This window comes from Protopterus annectens, chromosome 6.part0 (assembly GCF_019279795.1).
Source record: "Protopterus annectens isolate FY-2018-M chromosome 6.part0, PAN1.0, whole genome shotgun sequence".
In the NCBI taxonomy this organism is placed as follows: Eukaryota; Metazoa; Chordata; order Ceratodontiformes; family Protopteridae; genus Protopterus; species Protopterus annectens.
In genome coordinates, this window is record NC_056737.1 from 81,090,925 (window position 1) to 81,109,437 (window position 18,513).

The following is an 18,513-nucleotide window of genomic DNA, read 5'->3' on the forward strand; positions in this document are numbered from 1 at the left end:
GCAGTCTTTACCCTGATGCCAGGAGTCCTTAATAAAAGTTTAATATTTCCTAACTCGTCTGGAGTTTCAGATAAACATACAGAAATCCTTCTGACTTAATCATACAGGATTGTTTTTTTTCTAGGGTGTCTTATAAACTGTCTCATGCAAAATTGCTTTTTTACTCCGACAGGGTGGAGGCATACCAAGAATATATATATGAACTTTTCTAGTCTGTTCCAAGCTGCAGCCAAAGATTTTCTATGGATACTATGCCTTATGGTTTCTATGATCCTAATGATACCACTGGCTAGTCTGCACATGAGAAACATTCAGTGGTTTCTCAAAAAACATGTGGACTATCATGTTGATCACCTAGAGTTTCAAATACTAGTGCTGGGCTTTGTAAGTATTGGAGGGATTAGATGACTCTCAATCCAGGACTTTCTTTTTCTCTTCCTAACCCAAAACAGTCCTGATAGACTCTTCAGATTTTGCTTAGGGTGTGGATTCGGTGTGAGTAAAAGTTCAAAGTCTGAGAGTCAATTTGGACAGATCAGAGCACAAATGACAGATGCTGGTTGTAATTCAAATGGTGAAAGCTTACAATGGCTTTAGGTGAGTGAAGACAACATCATAGTGATGTGGTCCTTAAGCAAGGGGGTACCAAGTCATGCCTTCTATGCCGACTGACAGTGATAACTTGGGAGGTAGCACTTCAGCACTCCCCAACTCTTCAGGCTTCTTACTTTGTCAGAGCAAAACACAGTGGCAGACAAACTCATTAGACCTTGGTGGTCAAATCCTCATGAGAAGAAGCTTAATTCAGAGGTATTCTAAAAAATGATCCAGATGTGGGGAATGCCTCAAGTAGATCTGTTTGTCTCCTTTTATAGAGACATCTAGATAAATTCTGTTCCGGAAATCCTTGCAGAATGGGTACTTTTTTATTCCCTTGGTCAGGATTGTTGTTGTTGTATGTTATTTTACCCTTTGCAGTGATTTTGAAGGTACTTGGGATTCAGAAAAAATTACCAAAAATCATTGTGGTGACTCCCTTTTGGCTCATGCAGAACTGATTCTCCCATCTTATGGAATTGGCCAAGAGCAATTAGTGCAAGTTTCCTCACAGACTAGATCTACTCAAATAGGACAAGGAAAGTTTGATGCTCCACGACAGAAAGCAACTTCAACTGACTGCCTGGATGATTCAGTTTTGATTCTTTTAGGCCCTTTTTTCATGAGGATATACAGCAGGTACTAAAGGAGGCAAGAAAGCATGCAGTTAGAAAGTCATATATTGGCAAATGTAAAAGTTTTCTAGTTGGTGCCTTGCCAATAACCAGGAGTCTGCACCCTTGATGCTCAAATATTGGTGTAAGTTACTAGACTTGGGCCTTTCGTATGCCTCTATGAAAGCGAATCATCTTGCAGCCATTTCAGCTTGTCTGCCCATGGATCCTCCTCTTTCTTCTCTGTTCATGGTCATACAGTTTCCGAAAGGCATGTTGCACATGAGAGCCCCCACCCCAAGGCAAATACTACCTTCATGGAATGTCAGTTTCCTGCTGAAGAAACTGACCTTGTTACCTTTTAAATCTGCCTCTTTGGCTGATTTAAGGTTCATTGCTACAGCATGTGAGCTGTAAGCTGTCGTGGGGGGACCCCTATTTAATTTTCCATACAGATAAGGTCACTTTGTGTACTAACCCTTCTTTCGTGCCCAAGGTTGTCTCAGAATTCACTTTGAATCAAGCCATTGGTCTAACGGTTCTTTATCCAGACCCTAAAAACAAATGAGAAAAGATCCTTCGTATATTGGATGTACATGGGCACTACCTTGAAGGAACCAAGTCCTTCAGGAAGGCTAATCAGCTTTTTATTTCCAAGGCTGGGAATAAGACACGTTAACCTGTGTCTAAACAGTCTATTTCTAGATGGTAGTCCCCTGCTATTTTGTTTTGTTACTCTCACCTTGGCAATATTATTCCAGGCAGGGTTAAAGCCCATTCTACCAGGGGCTTAATTTCTTCAAAGGCATATTGTAAAGGAGTGGACTGTATAGGCATTCTAGAGGCAGCAACTTGGTCCTATAGCCCTACTTTTATAAAGCAGTACATACTGGATTCCTTTTTTAGGACCAGAGCAGGCTTTGCAAAGACCATCCTCCAGGGGCTCCTGGACCCTTATCCTTAGTCCTGCCGGGTTGAATAAAGTATGGTAAGCTACCTGTAGGCTACTATAGCAATGAGAATGATAAACGTAGAACAGTTGTGAAATTTGCACATAGCCATAGCAGTAGATGTTTAAGTTATTCAGTGCTGCAGTAACCCCACCCACCATCCCACTTGTTATACATAGTTGGTGTAGGTTACAGCCTTTTATTTTTTGAATGTTGCTGCTAGATTTTAGATTGATTAGTGTCATTGTTAGTTCTGGATGAGTTCCCTTTATTTCTCATGTGGGACAAGAAAGTCCTTAAGTTTTTCAGTCACTCTGGCTGCTTTTATACCCAACTGCAAAAGAGATTAGCCTATAGGCAGCAGGAGTGACTGTGTTGGGGGAAGTTAGATCTTTGGGAAGCTGATCAGCTGCTGTGTCCTTGGCAGGATACAACCCATGTCCTACTGCAGTGATGATACATTCAAATAGCTACTGTTATAGCAAAGTGTAACTTAAACACCTGTATGTTTCTTGTCATTGTGGAGTAGGATGCTTATTCTGTATATACTAAATGAGAGTAAAGTCTTTGTAGACCTGTTTGGTCTCCCAGAGACAGATTAGTTTGTTGCCTGGGAAGAGGTCCTTATAGCAGCAAGACATAGAGGAATGACTGCATGATTTTGGTACTTAGTCTTATATGATTCCAGCTAAACAATGCTTCCAACTAGGTGCATTGGTGTGGCCCACTGTCGACCACCACCACACCGTGTCTTTCTTTAGAGCGGTACTGCCTCATTTTACCACTTCAGTGTAGAAGAATAGTCAAAACTGAGCTGTTGTGAACATCACATTAGGTCAGCAGTACTGTGTCTGTATGCTGTTTCTTCCATTCTGGAGTATGTCTTCTCAGTGTGTCACGTAACACAATCCTTGGCGCTGTCTTGGACTTGTATGTTTGATCATGAATACAGTTCCTCTTGAAGGGGGTCTAACCATCTACCAAGGATATCTGTATTCAGTCTCTGTCCTGACAGTTGTGCAGCCAGAGCACTTTGAAACTGGATACACAAATTATGTCAAGTACTTGTGTTGGATTGTGTGAGAAGATCCCTTTGCTGCAGGACTGTCAATCTCCTGTGTTGATTAGGCTTGTCATATCCTCGATTGGTTAGAAGCTGGATACTTTCTTAGTGCTCTCAAACAGGAGGGTTAATTACAAGACCCTGCATGAAGTATTCTGTCAAGTGGGGTGCATAGTGTTTCTGGGAGATGAATATACACAGATCTAGAGTTACGCAGATTATCTCACAAGAAATGAGTTCCTACAGTAATTACTTATTTCTGTGCTTTGTTTTCTATTTGGATTCTCTAGTGTATGTTTGAGTTTCTACAGTAATTACTTATTTCTGTGCTTTGATGTCTGAGTTTTCTATTTGGTTTCTCTAGTGTATGTTTACTCAGTTGTTTCCATTACCGTTTGTTTTGAACTTGCATGTTTGTTTCTCTTTCAGCCAAACCACATTCCCTTAGATGAGTCCATTCTAGTCTCTCGTTATATCAGTAATCCTTTATTAATAGATGGTAAGACAAGAACTTTTTCTATTTCATATTAAAGATGTGTTGCTTCGCCCAGAAGTGGGGATTTGTCAGTTTGCTCCCCTTAAGAAAACATGGTTTACTGAATTTTCATTTTTGTGACTTAAAGTGACATATGTATGTATGAGATCTATTAAACAGTAAAAGTTTTAATCTGATGTTGTCAGTCTTCATTTTATCCTTGACAGATGGGTTTGGCTCCGACATTGGAACTGAATCGACTGTTACTACAGTTCGTGACAGTCAAAAACTCTTGAGCTTCACCTCTACCCAGAATTCCTCTCTCAATTACCTCAGGACTCATTTGCCACTTTCCGAAGTAGTCACATTTAGCTAGTACTCTTGAACGTTTGTGGGATTAGGTTAATTTTTTTGTATGCTTACTTCTTCTTTCTCTTTATTGTTGACAGTTCCCTCTCTCATGCTCTCTTTTTCAGTAATCTTTCTTCCCCTCCCTGTACATGTTTGTGTATATCTTATATATATATATATATATATATATATATATATATATATATATATATATATATATGTGTGTGTGTGTGTGTGTGTGTGTGTGTTCTTTCTTCTCTGTGACTTTTTCCTTGTATTTCTCTGTCTGTCATGGCTGATAAGGTGCAAAAATGTGGCCATAAAATTCCATCTTCAGATTTCCACTCCTTATGTTTATATTGCCTTAGCCTCTTTCATTTACAGGAGGATTGTAGCATATGTCATGCCTTCAGCTGCAGGGCTTTGGTGGAAAGACGCAACAAGTTAACTCTAAAAGGACTGTTGCCATCAGCCTTTGGAGAAGTCCAATCCACTGCTGATAAAGCTAAGACAGATATTTAATTTCCCTCCTCTTCTTCATCTATTGATAAATCTAAAAAATGTAGTCGGTCTGTTCCGACCTCCCCATCAGTTCTGAAAGCCAAAAAATTGAAGAGCTTGGTTCCAAAAGTTCCCTCAGAACTAAAGGCCTCTGTTTCAGACACTCCGGTACCAACAACTTAAGTTTTGGCACAGATTACAATTTTGAGTCCTTTTATGTCGAAGGCCTCGACACAGGACTTGGCATCTATCTCACTGATTAAGACCATTGTGCCTAGGACATCTTACTCACCATCAGTAGATCCCTTTGCTACGGAACTTCCAGAAGTGCTTTTACAGAGGCCAAAGTCCCCTTCCATTGCGTAGGTCAGCTTCACCAAAAGTCTTTCAGACCTCAGTGTGGAGAGGCTGGTGAATAAACTTTTGTGGGCTAGAGGGCTTTCAGGCCCACCTTCGGTGCTGATTCCTTCCGGTCTTGGTACTGACACATCCTTTACCCCATTGGCTACTTATCCTCTGACCTCCTCTGAGGTGTTAGAGTAGTCAGTTCTGGTTCTCCCGCCACCGTCTGTGTCAACTCCAGAGTTGTTCGCTTTTGCTGAGCCGGCAGTTACCCTGAGTTCTTCAGTTATTTCTGAACCAGAGACGACCTAAAGCCATAGTTACTCTTTCGGTTCAGGTGATCAAGCTTCGAATCCAGGTTTTTCAGAGCTTTCTGTGTTTGAGAGAAGCTTTCTAGCTTATCAGTGGGTGTGGTAAGCACTAGGTAACCTATCTACCACGTAAGAAGTGGTTCTGGCCCAGAAATTGTAGTTATTGGCCGTTTGGGCAGTTTTCCATCTCTTTCAACTTTCTGATTTAAAATCCCGCAATTGCAATTGTTTCCCCCTTTCCTGTCACTAGTTTAGTCCTGATATAGATTCTTAGTTTTAGCACTTGAATTTGCTTATTCGTGATCAACACTTGTTCAGAACTTGTTGTAAGCACTAAATAAGCTAATTACTACAGCACTCAACCTTCCTCATTACCTAGAGGAAAACAGTTTTGGTACTTACTTTCCTCACTTGCTTCAAGAAAAACAGCTCTTGTACTCACTTTCCTCACTTATCTAGAGGAAAATAGTTTTTTTATTCAGGCATGTCCAAGGGTCAACTCCCAGTGTTCTCTCCTGTCTATCTGATGAATCTGGGCATCTTGGGGCAATGTAGAAATTGCCTCATATACACAGACAACCCTCTCCTCCTACCACCCAACACTACAACCTGTGAGAGATGCACTTATCTAGCCAAACTGGAGGTAAAGCTCTCTCCAACCAAGACTGAACTTGACAGTCAAGAGGAGAAGGTAAACACTTGCACCACACCACACTCATCACATAGTCTCACTAAATCTACACCACCAAAATCCACACATAGAAACACAAAAACTTTTGCGGAGGCTCTCAGTAATGATCTGCTCAAGCAGCAGAGACCTCCAAAGCAGAATTGCAAACTACCTCCACCCCCCAACACTACCCAAATGACACATAGCCCACAGACTCAGAGTGGCACTCAACCACAGCCAATAAGGCAAAACAACGTACCCAACACACTAGTCATAGGTGACTCTATAGTCAGGCACACTGATGTCCCACTCACCAGGCTAAACAAGGAGAAGGTTACTGTCAACTGCCTGTTGGGTGCCAGGATCCGCCACATAACCCACGCACTCAGGTCACTCCACAACAAGTACAAATATGACTCTGTCATTGTCCATGTTGGTGTGAACAACCTGAGACATACCACCCTGGACTACATGAAGAAAGACATGAAAGAGCTCTCCAATGTTGTAGCCCAGGCAGGTATGACCCTAGCCCTGAGTAGCATTCTGCCATCATCCAGAATGATACTGCAGTACAAGGACAAAATGATTGACTTCAACAATTGGCTAAGCTTCTGGTGTTATTCTAAAGGGATCCATTATCTGTCTGCCTGGGATGATATGGTCAACAGACCACGATGCTTTGCCAGAGATAACCTGCACCTGTCATCCCTGGGATTCCGGATACTGGCTAAGGTTCTTGCTGCCCCTATAATGCTTTTTTTAGGCAAAGTTCAAATGACAAATTCACCACCGTAACAGGAAAAGGCAAACAAAAACTGAGGGGGGTGATGCTACTCAATGCTAGAAGTCTAAATCTCAAAATGCACTCACTCAAGGCACTCCTTAAAATGGAGAACATCGATGTCTGTGCAGTGACTGAGACCTGGTTCAAGGCTCTAGAGAGTACTCCTGCACTACCAGGCTGTAACTCATACCACACTGTTTGGCCATGTAACCTGGACCGGAACACCAAAGGCGGAGGTTTGTCCATATTCATTAAGGATATCCACACCTCCAGGCTAGTTGCTCAGCATAATGCAGCTGAGGTTATCCAAGTGCAACTAACTCTGGGCAAAACTGCAATCCAAATTGTAGCTTGCTACAGATCCCCCACCCTACCCCAGGACTCCCACTCCTCTTTTCTTGATGTACTGTCAAATATTAGGGTTCAACCAAACACCCTAATAATGGGCGATTTCAACTACCCCACCATTAACTGGGAAAGCTACTCATGTACCAACTGCTTCGCTCAACGCTTTCTGGAATTCATAAACTCCAATGCCCTGGATCAACTTATCCGCACCCCCACCAGGGGCAACAATATCCTAGATCTAGTCATTACCAACATGAGTGACTGGTGTTCCACACCTGAAGTCAACGTCTCATTGGTCCAATATTCACATCCCGCCCCCACCCGCCATTAAGGAAACCACTGTAAAAAATTTCTGCAAAAGCCAACTTCATGCTTCTTACGACAGAAGTGGTGAACTTCATGACACCCATGCAGATGGACAGTACAGTTACGACTACTGAATCCTACACAATTGCACTTTATAAGCACTTACACGAGTGCATGAATTGTGCTATCCCAAACAGAACCAAGACGCTATCCAACAAAAAAATTGAAGCCAATCTGATGGTCCCCTGCCATAAACAAACTGTACAACAGAAAGAAGAAACTATTGCAAAAGAGAGTAAAATCCCATGAGTGGGGGAGCTCCCTGGACAGCCTCAGTAAGAAACTGCGATCCCTGATAAAATCCTCCAAAGCTAGTTACGAAAACAAAATTGCCACTGATTCTAAAGACAACCACAAAGCATTCTATAGCTATGTCAAGAATCTCAGTGCCAACACTCAGATCTGCTCTGAGTTACAGCACAATGGCACTAAATATACAGACCCTAGTGATATTGCCAACATCCTGGTAAATAGGTTCAGTGCTAACTTTACCCCCCTCTCACCCCCCTAAAGAGCCCATCTCTGTACCGGAGGAATGCAAAGTTCCTGTAATCATGGCTGCACAGGTAAAAACCACACTCTCCAAAGCCAAGTACACAGCATCCATGGGACCAGACAACATCCCAGGCTGTGTTCTATATGAACTACAGAACAAACTGGCACCCCACCTAAGTATCGTGTTCGATCATAGCCTCACCTCTGGCTTTGTGCCCGCTGAATGGCACACAGCGACAGTTATCCCAATCCACAAGGGGGAGCCACCACGGACCCAAGGATTACCGCCCCATTAGCTTGACGAGCCTGGTCTGCAAGGAACTTATAAACAAAGACATTGGTAATCTCCAAACTCTGGACCCCACCCAGTTTGGGTTTGTAAAAGGCAGATCATGTCTCCTAAACCTGATAGACTTCTTTGAAGCAGTCACCAAAGCCATAGACGAGGGTAAGGTGGTTCACACAGCCTATCTAGATCTTGCCAAGGCTTTCGACACCATCCCCCACTCTGGAATTCTAGATAAACTCACTAAACTAGGTATGAATCCCTATGTCACAAGATGGATTGCCAGTTGGCTCACTGACAGAACCCACACTGTGAAAGTAGCAGACTCCTAGTCCAACTTCAGACCAGTGATAAGTGGAGTACCACAGGGTTCAGTCCTGGGTCCTCTCCTGTTTGGTATCTACTTCTCTGAAGTACAGGCTAACGCAGAAGGTCTTTGGCTAATGAAGTTCGCAGATGACTGCAAACTAGGAGCCGTAATCGAAACTCCTAACGATGTGGACATCCTACAAAAGGGTCTCACTGAGACAGATACCTGGTGTCAAAGCCATGGCCCAAGCTCAGTGCTAAAAAGTGCATTGTAATCCCCTTTGGTAAAAACTCTGTACCCATGAACTACAACATAGGCGATAGTATACGTAACACCGAAAGTGTAATAAGAGACCTTGGGACACAGGTGGACAGTCGTCTCTCCTTTGATAATCACATCACCACAGTAGTCAGGAAATCCTTCTACGTGGCACACCTCATCACAAAAGGTTTCTCATCCAGAAAAAAAGAGGTCATGTTCCTCTCTACTCATCACTCAGTAGACCCATTATAGAGTACAACGCCCCTTTTGGTATGTACCTCACAAGACATCTACAACAACCAGAAAGGCCACAGAAATACCTCATAAAGAGGATTACCAGCCTCAAACAGTTGCCCTATGCAGACAGTCTCAAAAAACTCCAGCTTTACTCCATTGCATATCGCCTACTCAGAGGTTATCTCTGCCTAACATACAAAGCTATGTCAAACCCAGAGCTGTTGGACATGCTCCACTTAAAGAAATCCCAATCCCGCCGAGCTACATGCTCTAGGAACCTAAACCTTGTCACCACATAAACATGCCGGGGGGATAGATTCCTCTCCCAGAGACTTCCCATACTCTGGAATAAACTACTATCTATAGCAAACAAAGCTCCTCATTAGTACTCTTCAAGAAAAATCTTGATGATTGGATGGGAAATAGGAAATTCACCCCGGGGATCACTTCTGTGGCTCTGCTTGACAGTGGCACAGGAAAATAATTTTCTTGGATGGCAAAAGCCAGGGTACCTTTTTGGCTGGGCTTGTGTAGGCCCTAGGGACAATAGCCTAGTACCTACCTATGAACCTATGAACCGTGTAAAAATGAACAAACGTTCCAGAAGTTTCCTCCGCTTCCTGCTGGGAGCCAGTCATTACCAATTCAGAGTACTACTCTTTGGACTCACCACAGCCCCAGGGTGTTCACTAAATGCATGGCAGTAGTAGCAGCTTACTTGAGACTACAAGGATTCCATGTGTTTCCATACTTGGACGACTTACTCATAACCGCTTCGACCAAGCATCAGTTGATAACAGCCAGGTACTGCACCCTCAACATCTATGCCCATCTGGGGATCACAGTAAATCTAGAAAAGTCACATTTCACCCCAACACGAAATTTAGAATTCATAGGGGTTGTAATGAAGACAATGGTAGTATCTCTTCCACTAGAATGTCATAAGAGAATTGTAGCCCAAGTACAAAAGTTAATATTGGAAAAGAAGATTCCAGCACGTTTAATCTTACAAGCTCTAAAATCTATGGCAGGTTCTATAACTCTAGTGCCACCAGACAGCTTACATATGAGAATTGTCCAAATGCTACTAGCCTGCCAGTGGTCATCACCCATTGTCAGAACAAGTACTGATCACCAACAGTTGCAAAATGGATTTTCTTTGGTGGATGCATTCTGATAAAGGTCTCCACGGTCGTCCTTTTGTTTTACCAGAGCCCATGGCCATAATGACCATGGATGCCTCCCAGATGGGGTGGGAGGGGGCATTTCCTGAGTAAGATGGTCCAAGGCACTTGATCCCAATTAGAGGCCAACTTGCACATCAATTTCCTGGAGATAAGAGCGGTGTTTCTTGCATTGCAGGCCTTTCAGACAGCTCTTCCTCAGGAAACTATTGCATTTGAAATGGATAGTATGTCAGTGGTTTGGTACATCAACAAGCAGGGAGGAACCAAGTCTTATCCCCTTAAGCCCTTAAAGTGTGGCAGTGGGCGATCTCTTCCAACTGCTTTCTTATAGCAATACACATTCCGAGGAGTCCCAATGGGATTGCAAACAAGCTGAGCAGATGCATCCTTCAACCTCACAAGTGGTCTCTTGATTAAAAAGTGATGAAGATGATTTTCCACTGTTGGGGTCAACCTTGTTATGATCTGTTTGTCTCTCCCCTAAACAACAAGTGCAGCAATTACTTTGCCCTGATTCCCCCTCTGGGAAAGTCACCCAGAGATGCTGTCCTCCATGATTGGCTCCCCAATCTCCTATATACCTTTCCCCAATACCTCTAATTCCCAAGTTTTTATAAAAAGCATTCAGGGTGAAGAGCGCAGTAATCATCATTGCTCCTTTTTGGCCTCAACAAGTTTGGTTCCCCTTTCTTTGGCCATATCTAATTTGACAACCCATGATTTTGGACCCAGTGCCAGATCTCCTGTCCCATCCAAATGGTCTTTTTCACCCAAACATTTGAACCTCAAGCTAACTGCATGGTTCCTCCAGTTCTCTTAATTGCCAGGTGTTCCAGTATTTCTTCTCCTGTATGCCTCATCCTTTTATTGGCTCGCAAACCTTCCACTTGAAAACTGTAAACGAGTAAGTGGAAGAGATGTACTGTTTGGGCTGTTGAAAAGCAGATAGCTCCCCTTTCTGCTTCCATAGAACATGTCCTAGATTTTTTAGCTACTGTGTTTAACACTGGAGCTTCTCCCTCCACCATCAAATTACAATTAGCTGCCACTTCCAATATTCACACTGGCTTGGGTGAATGTTCTTTAGCCTCTCACAGACTTTGTAAATCATTCCTCAGAGGCACTCTTCTGTTAAAGCCCTTTCAAAAATCTGACTCCTCCTTGGGATTTGATCCTACTACTTCAAGCATATATACACTCTCCTTTCAAACCCTCTGTGGATTGTGATCTGAAGTTGTTTTTATCTTGGAAGAGACATTTTGTGATAGCCATTATCTCTGCAAGAATTACGGAGATCAGGCCTTATCATCTGAGTCTCCTTATCTTGTGTCCATAAAGGTAGAGTATCTTTATGAACAAACCCATCCTTTTTACCCAAGGTTGTGTCAGAGACGAATATTCACCAGACGATTAATTTCCCAGTTTTCTTCCCTAATTATTCTAACAAGGGAGACTATGCCCTGCATTTATTATACGTCCATAGACAACTATGTTTCTATCTTTACAGAACAAAGAACATAAGACAATCTAGACAACTGTTAGTTTCCTTTTCCACTGCATAGTTGGGTAAGGCAGTCAGCAAGTGGCTGAAAGACAGCATTTCATTTATTTATGATAAAACCAAATTAACCTTGCCTAAACCCATCAAAGCACATTCCACAATGTCTATAGCCACTTCAGCTGTCTTTCAGTCTAGAGATTGAACAGCCGCTTCTCCTCTGGCGACACAGCAAACTCTGTGACTAGGTCTCGCTGAAGTCATATGACATGTGCCAAATAATTCAACTCTCGAATAGAAAATGTCGCTGAAGAAAAAACTCGCTTCCCAAATTGAGCCACCTCCCTAGACTCCTTGTCCGGAGGGTGGACCGAACAACTTTCCTGTACCAGTTCTCTCTTGGTGGCAGCTGCAACCACCATAGCATCCACCGGGGATCCCTTGTACCAGGCCTGTCTGTCTGAGGGAGAAGAGAGGATCCTGGCCGGGTGTTTAGGTATTGGCTTTATGGTGTCAGGCTCCTTCCATGCCTGCATGGTAATGAGATCCACTAAGGGATCCACAGGAGGGGACACTCAGGATGTAGATGGGCCCGTGCCAAAGGCCTCCAGGAATACTGACTCATCCGTAGAGGGTTTTGGGGCTGACCAACCTCCCCTCTGGCAGAGGATCTCCATGATGTCTCCAAAGGAGACATCCTCGGGAGGTGACCTGGGGGACCCCCCACCTTCATCTAAGTCCGTATCTTCTGTGAGGGACTCGGGGGGGGGGGGTCCATGTGCCTCCTTTTACACAAGTGCTTATGGGTATACGTATATGTGTGTGTGTGTGTGTGTGTGTATATATTTATATATATATATATATATATATATATATATATATATATATATATATATATGTCTGCTTGGAAAATGTTGCCGACTCGGATCCGATATGGATCCGAATACCCACAGGTTGCAGAAAATGAACTATAACTACTCAGATGGAACGTTATGGTGAGTAAATAACGTCTTTTTAAAGTACATTAATTTTCACTTTGTAACAATGAAGGAATAGATTAGACTACTGTCTTGCTTCATTTCTCAGCATGAGAAAGATGGAGCTAAAGTTTGTTGGAGATATTTTTTTAGATGCTGACAATGCTTCTGTGACCCTTCCCCCCATGTGTCATCACACTCATCCTTAACACCTGTATTACTGACCATTATCAATAACGTTGTGAGGTACCCCTGTTTTAGCTGTTTATGGTCCCTCTGTATAAAGTTTCTATCTGCAGGTAAGCATTTGAATTTTGAATTTTGTAGGGAAAACATTTTAATAGCATTATTTATGTCTCAGCATTTAATAAAAGTGACAGGTGTATCTTGCAGGGGATGCCACTGCTCTGGAACAGAATCCCCATCTGCATTTAGCAAAGTTCATCCCTGTCCATATTCAAGTAGAACTTGGATCTGTGGATGGGGGATCAGAAGATTTTACCCCAGGACTGCCCCTTGTACTACAAATGGGACAGATGCAGCTCCTATGTGATTTATCCCATGTATGGATCCCCTCAAAGTATCTATGGTATGATCCCAGTTATTCTCATTAGGGGTAATGTATAATTTTCGACCAAGGGATGGGTAAGGTCAATCTCTAACCAAATGGAATAGGATAGTTCAAGCACAAAAAGAGAAACTGCCTAGGATTAAAATGGCCTGCAAGAGCAGCTAGCCTAGTACTTGCCTCTGAACCGATGATGAAGCACCCCCCTCCCGGACTCTCATGATAAGTGCATGGTTTCTCTGGTTGCCTGTCACTTGTGAGCGAGGATTGTCAGGTGTGTGGGAGCATTGGTCTTAGGGTTCTTGTGGACAGAAGGACGAATCTAGTTTTGAAGAGATTATTGCTTTTTTCTTCTGCAGCTTCCTTGTCTTTTCTGTCAGTTCCCCCCTGCAAAAAAAAAAAAAAAAAAAACAGATTGGAGGAAGAAAGGTGATATAACTTGTTATAAGAAACCTGAGGCTAAAGAGGAAGGGAATGAGAATAAGAGAGAAAATTCAAAGCTTAAGGAGAGAGAATACAAGAAGCAGAAAGTATGTTTTTCCCCTCTTTTTCACCCTGGATCTAAAGACGGTGCTCCACCGGGTTTTTCTTCTTATAGTACCACCTCAGCACAATTTTCACTCTTCTTAACATCCAATATGAATCACCCATGTTGGACCTGACTGCTTCTATGGGCTAGGATGTTCTGAGCCCCTGGTTTTCTTCAGCTTTTGTCTCAGGCAGTACTTTTTCCTTCTTTCACCTCATTACTTCTGTGGAGTTTTCCCTAAAGCCAGCCCTCATTCAGAACCCCAGAATTTATCTTTTTGGTGTCTGGATGCGAGAAGTCTTCAACCAGATTTTGAGATCCTTCCTTAAAACTCGGATAGAGCTGGGATCATCCATTCCCCCTCAGCTCCAAGGGCAGGGGGCCTTTCTCAGTCCATTCCGTGCAAGGTTCAGTGTGGTTGGCTACAACAGTGTCCTTTCCTCCTTCGGACTTTATTTCACCTCTATTGTCTTTGGATGTGGCCCAGATAAATTACACACCTGTGCTGAGTGGTCAGGTTCAGGAGTTTCAGATGCTTCTTTCCCCTTGAGTTCTTCACCACATGTTAGCGTGACTTCATTCTTTTCATCAGACCTGCCCCAGTATGTGTTAGGTACAGAATCCTCCCTACGGTTGGAGGATTGAGGGGGTCTCACAGGCTATCCACATGGCTTTGGCATTTGATATTGCAAAGAGGCTGCTGATTAATTTGGAGATAAAGAATGTGACACCTGTTCTGGAACCAGCCCAATCCTCATGCTCATCTAACATCTCTGTTTATTTAATGTGGTCCTTAGGGCAGCCTGTATTGACTGGCTTAAAACAGCCCTACCTAAGGACTCCACTTCAGCTTCTGTGTTCTCCACAGCATCCTTTGTTTGGGAGCCGCACAGAAGAGCCTGTGCAATAGGAGGCAACTGAACTCCCCAGAAGAGTCTCTCACCAACAAATTCTGACCTCTGTGAAAGTGCCTGACAACCCATCTCTTCGTATGCTCAATGTTCAATATCTACTTATGCTTAAGCATCCTTTATACTCTAATAGTTGCTTGTACTTCCATATGAATGTAATCTAATTAGCAAATGCATGTGTAATTGTTTTTTTAAACACCTTTATTAAATTATTGCTTAAGACATAGGCAAACATACATAAATAGAAAAGAAAGCAAACTGTTTTAACATTTTTCCATTTAAATGCAATCTACCTCACATGTATTTTCTTTGCTACTATCAGTCCAACATTACAGAAAATTACTGAATTCCTGCCTTCTTTTTAACCTCTGTCCTCCTCCTTAACACTGTTGTGCATGTATTGTTCCCACAATTTCCACTTACTTCTATGTAATTTACATGTTCCCTTTCTAAAGATCGCTCTTCACCATTTTTTCTCTTTTATGATATTCAATACTTCAAGTACAGTTGGTGTAGACTTTGATTTCCATTTTCTTGTAATTGCTTTATTGGCAGCCAACAAAACTGAACTTAATAAGGCCTTGCTATATTTGTAGGCCTGTATCACAGCTCAAAAGAATAATTTCCATACTTACAGCCATCTGCACACCCTACTTCTCTGTCACACCTCCAACATTTGCTATCTTCCTGAGGAAACATTCTGTGAAGTCTGCTTAGGGTATAAAGATACCTATGCAAATACTTCCAAACAGAAATCCTAAACCTTCTGGACTGCCATACATATGTCTTCCCATTATTTTCTTGTAAATTTCTTTTCCAGTCACTCTTCCATATCTTTTCTAACCTCTCTGATTGATTCATATAGTTGAGCAGTATTTTATCTGGCCTACTAGCTGTCTTTCTTTAACAGCTTCTGTTCTAGACTCAGCTAAAAATCTCTACCAGAGCAGGTCTTTATACTCTGAGATCTATCTCTGGTAGGGAAGGCTGTCTCTAGTCTGCAACTCAAATGTCTTCTTGGTCTCATCCCACTCTGTTACCTTTCCTGCTTGAGTTATTTGCTCCCAGTATCTTGGTTTCTTTGCCAGGTTTCTCCAGTAAATTCTAGAACCCCCTTGCTTATTTTTTGTACTCCTACTTGCAGTCATCCCTATTGGTAAAATATCCTTTCTTCATTGTTGTATTGGCTTAGGTCTTAGAGTAGTTTCTTCCACTTTATACATATAATATTCTTCATGTTTTTTGTTATTCTCCTTAAGGATCTGCATCCAAAATCACATTATCTGTTTCTTGAAGTTCCCTTTTTTCTTCATCATCATTCCTTTCCACTTTGAATTATAACCTTCTGCTTGTGTTATGTATATGAGCCTTAACTTTGTAGCTCTAAAATATCCATTTATTTCAGGTAAACCTAAACCACTTTTTTTCTATTGGAAGAATCAACTTATCCCACTCAGCTCTTGCGTTATTTTCCTCCCAGATAAATTCTTCTGTTTTTTTTTTTTTTTTATTAATTATTGGACACAACTTTTTCTTGTGTTGATGAAAGTATGCCTGGCCCATATACAAGACTAAAGGGGCTAAAAACATTTTACTGCTTGCATTTTACTGTCCATGTATATGAACAGGAGTTTTCAGTTTCTCACTTTTTATTAACATAGAAATATACAGACACGTGCACGTATGGACATTCACCCGTGCGGAAGTAGTCTTGCAGAAGCATACTACATTGCCAAATACATTTCAAAGCTAGAACTGATGTATTTTAGAAAAGCTTATAAATACAAAATTACTCTTGTATTTTAAAAACTAAAAAGGAAAAAATACAAATATAAGTAAAAAAAATCTTTTTTTAAAGAGAATGCTTTTTATTGAGTCACTCAAAAGAAAATAAGAAAGAATAATGAAAAATTTGCAAGAGAAATACAGATTTGCTAATTTCAGAAAAGCATTTGAGGTTGGCTTTGCTGATTCCTGCTTCTTCTTCTGGTACCTCGTTATCACAAACAACCAATCCAATCTTGAATGCTTTTCTGAAATTGGCTTGTTTGTGTTTTTTTGCAAAGTTTTTACTCTTTTTTCCTTATTTTTTACTTTTTAGAGTGACTCAATAAAAAGCATTCTTGTTTTTAATCTTTTTTTATTTATATTTTTATTGTATTATCTTTTCTTTAGTCTCTTCCCACATACCATTTGCTGCCATAACAGAATCCTTTTTAATCCATACTGCTAAATACTTATCTTATCATGCCCACATAAATATGGGCATTGTTGAAAAAAATGTGTGTATGCGTTCAGAATTTATGGCTATAGCCTTTTGTTTTGTCTTCATTAATTGTATATCTCAAAAAGACTTAAAACTCTTTCAAAATGTCCATAGGTTCTTAGGACATTAGTAGGCTGATGGCTTTACTAACCTTATAAGCCCAACCATGTAATACCAGAGTTTCCCTAACAATTTTAGCCATATTATACCCGAGTTACCTCAAAAGACCTTGGATAGATGGGTGTTATTAGCAGAGCGAGTCTAAGGTCAGTACCAACTACCTCTCTTCATAAAGGATATGGGCACCACCCCCAGGGTGAATTTGTGGTCTCCCATTCAATTGTCCAGGTTACTCTTGAGTATGGCCAGTAAGGAGTACTGCTTAACATGAATTGGAAGTCTGTTCCAAAGGAGCTGCAATCTCTGGGAGACATGTCTGTCTCTCCAGCATGTTCTGTTGATGTCACAGGCAAGGTTAAGGTCCCTAGAGCGAGTGAGTATTGTCCCATTTGATTTGCAGATGTGCAGCATTGCCATTAGAGCAGGGTCAGAGACAGCCCTTTAGGCTTGGCACAAGTTGCCACTTAGCAGCATACAAGATACAGAGTAAAGTGACAGGGCTTTCAGTCTATCCATGTAAGACATGGTTTGGTGCCCCTGAATTTTCCTTTAGAGAAACCTCTGTGGTCTTTCCAACTGTTGCAGGTGTCTGGTGAGGTACATGGTCTTTCCAACTGTTGCAGGTGTCTGGTGAGGTACATGCAAATGGAGGCATTGTACTCAGTTAGTGGTCTAATGAGGGTTGAGTACAGTAAAGTTATAACATCCTTAGACCTGGATGCAGTGCCCTTACTTATGAGATGCGCAATGTAGAAGGCTTTCCTTACCACTGTGGAAACATCGTGATCAACGTTTAGATTTCTATCAATCTGAGTTCCCATGTCTTGCACCACTGGATTTGAGCTTGGGGGGGTGCTGTCAGTACTGTAATTACCAGGGTGTTACTCTTCACCAAAGGGGATAATAATAAGCTTTTTGAATTTAGTTTTAGTCCATGGCTGTGGAACCAATCTTTTGTGTTAGTCCCGTATGTAATATGTTAATATCATTGGGGAACTCAATGACTGCACCCAGTTTGCAAGCATCACCGAGCTTGGTAAGTCACAGGCCAACATCTTTGGTCAGAACTAATGAAAAATAAATTCCAAACAGTAACAGGCCCAGTACAGATCCTTGTGGTACACCACTGGGTGATTGGTCTACTGGTAGAGGTGGAGTCCCTGACTTTATCAATATGAGTTCTGTGAGTCAGTAGGCTACCTCTCTAGTGTTGTAAGTGTTAATTCCCAGCTGGACAAGTTTCTCAGTAATGTCTGAGTGGGGAAGTGTGTCAAAAGCCTTGGCTAGGCGGTATGCACTGTCAAACCTTTATCCAGTGCTTTGGTGAGATTCTCAAAGAAGTCTACCAGGTTTAACAAACACAATCTACCCTTAAGAAAGCCAAACGGGGTTGGATCAAGAGTTTGAAAGTTGCCTATGTCGTTGTTGATAAGGTCCACGATGATTCTTTCCATGGCCTTGCAAATGAGGCTGGTTAGGCTTATGTGTCTATAGTT

At 41.8% G+C, this 18,513-nt stretch overlaps 1 protein-coding gene across 1 annotated transcript in view; it reads left to right on the top strand.

Moving 5' to 3' along the window:
- Positions 1-18,513, top strand: part of TTLL5 (tubulin tyrosine ligase like 5) — a gene marked incomplete in the record, with an annotated part of 5,893,562 nt that overhangs the window by 784,660 nt on the left and 5,090,389 nt on the right. Inside the window, 1 exon segment of the mRNA XM_044073865.1 lies at positions 3,654-3,723. Within this exon segment, the coding sequence (XP_043929800.1) occupies positions 3,654-3,723 (70 nt within the window).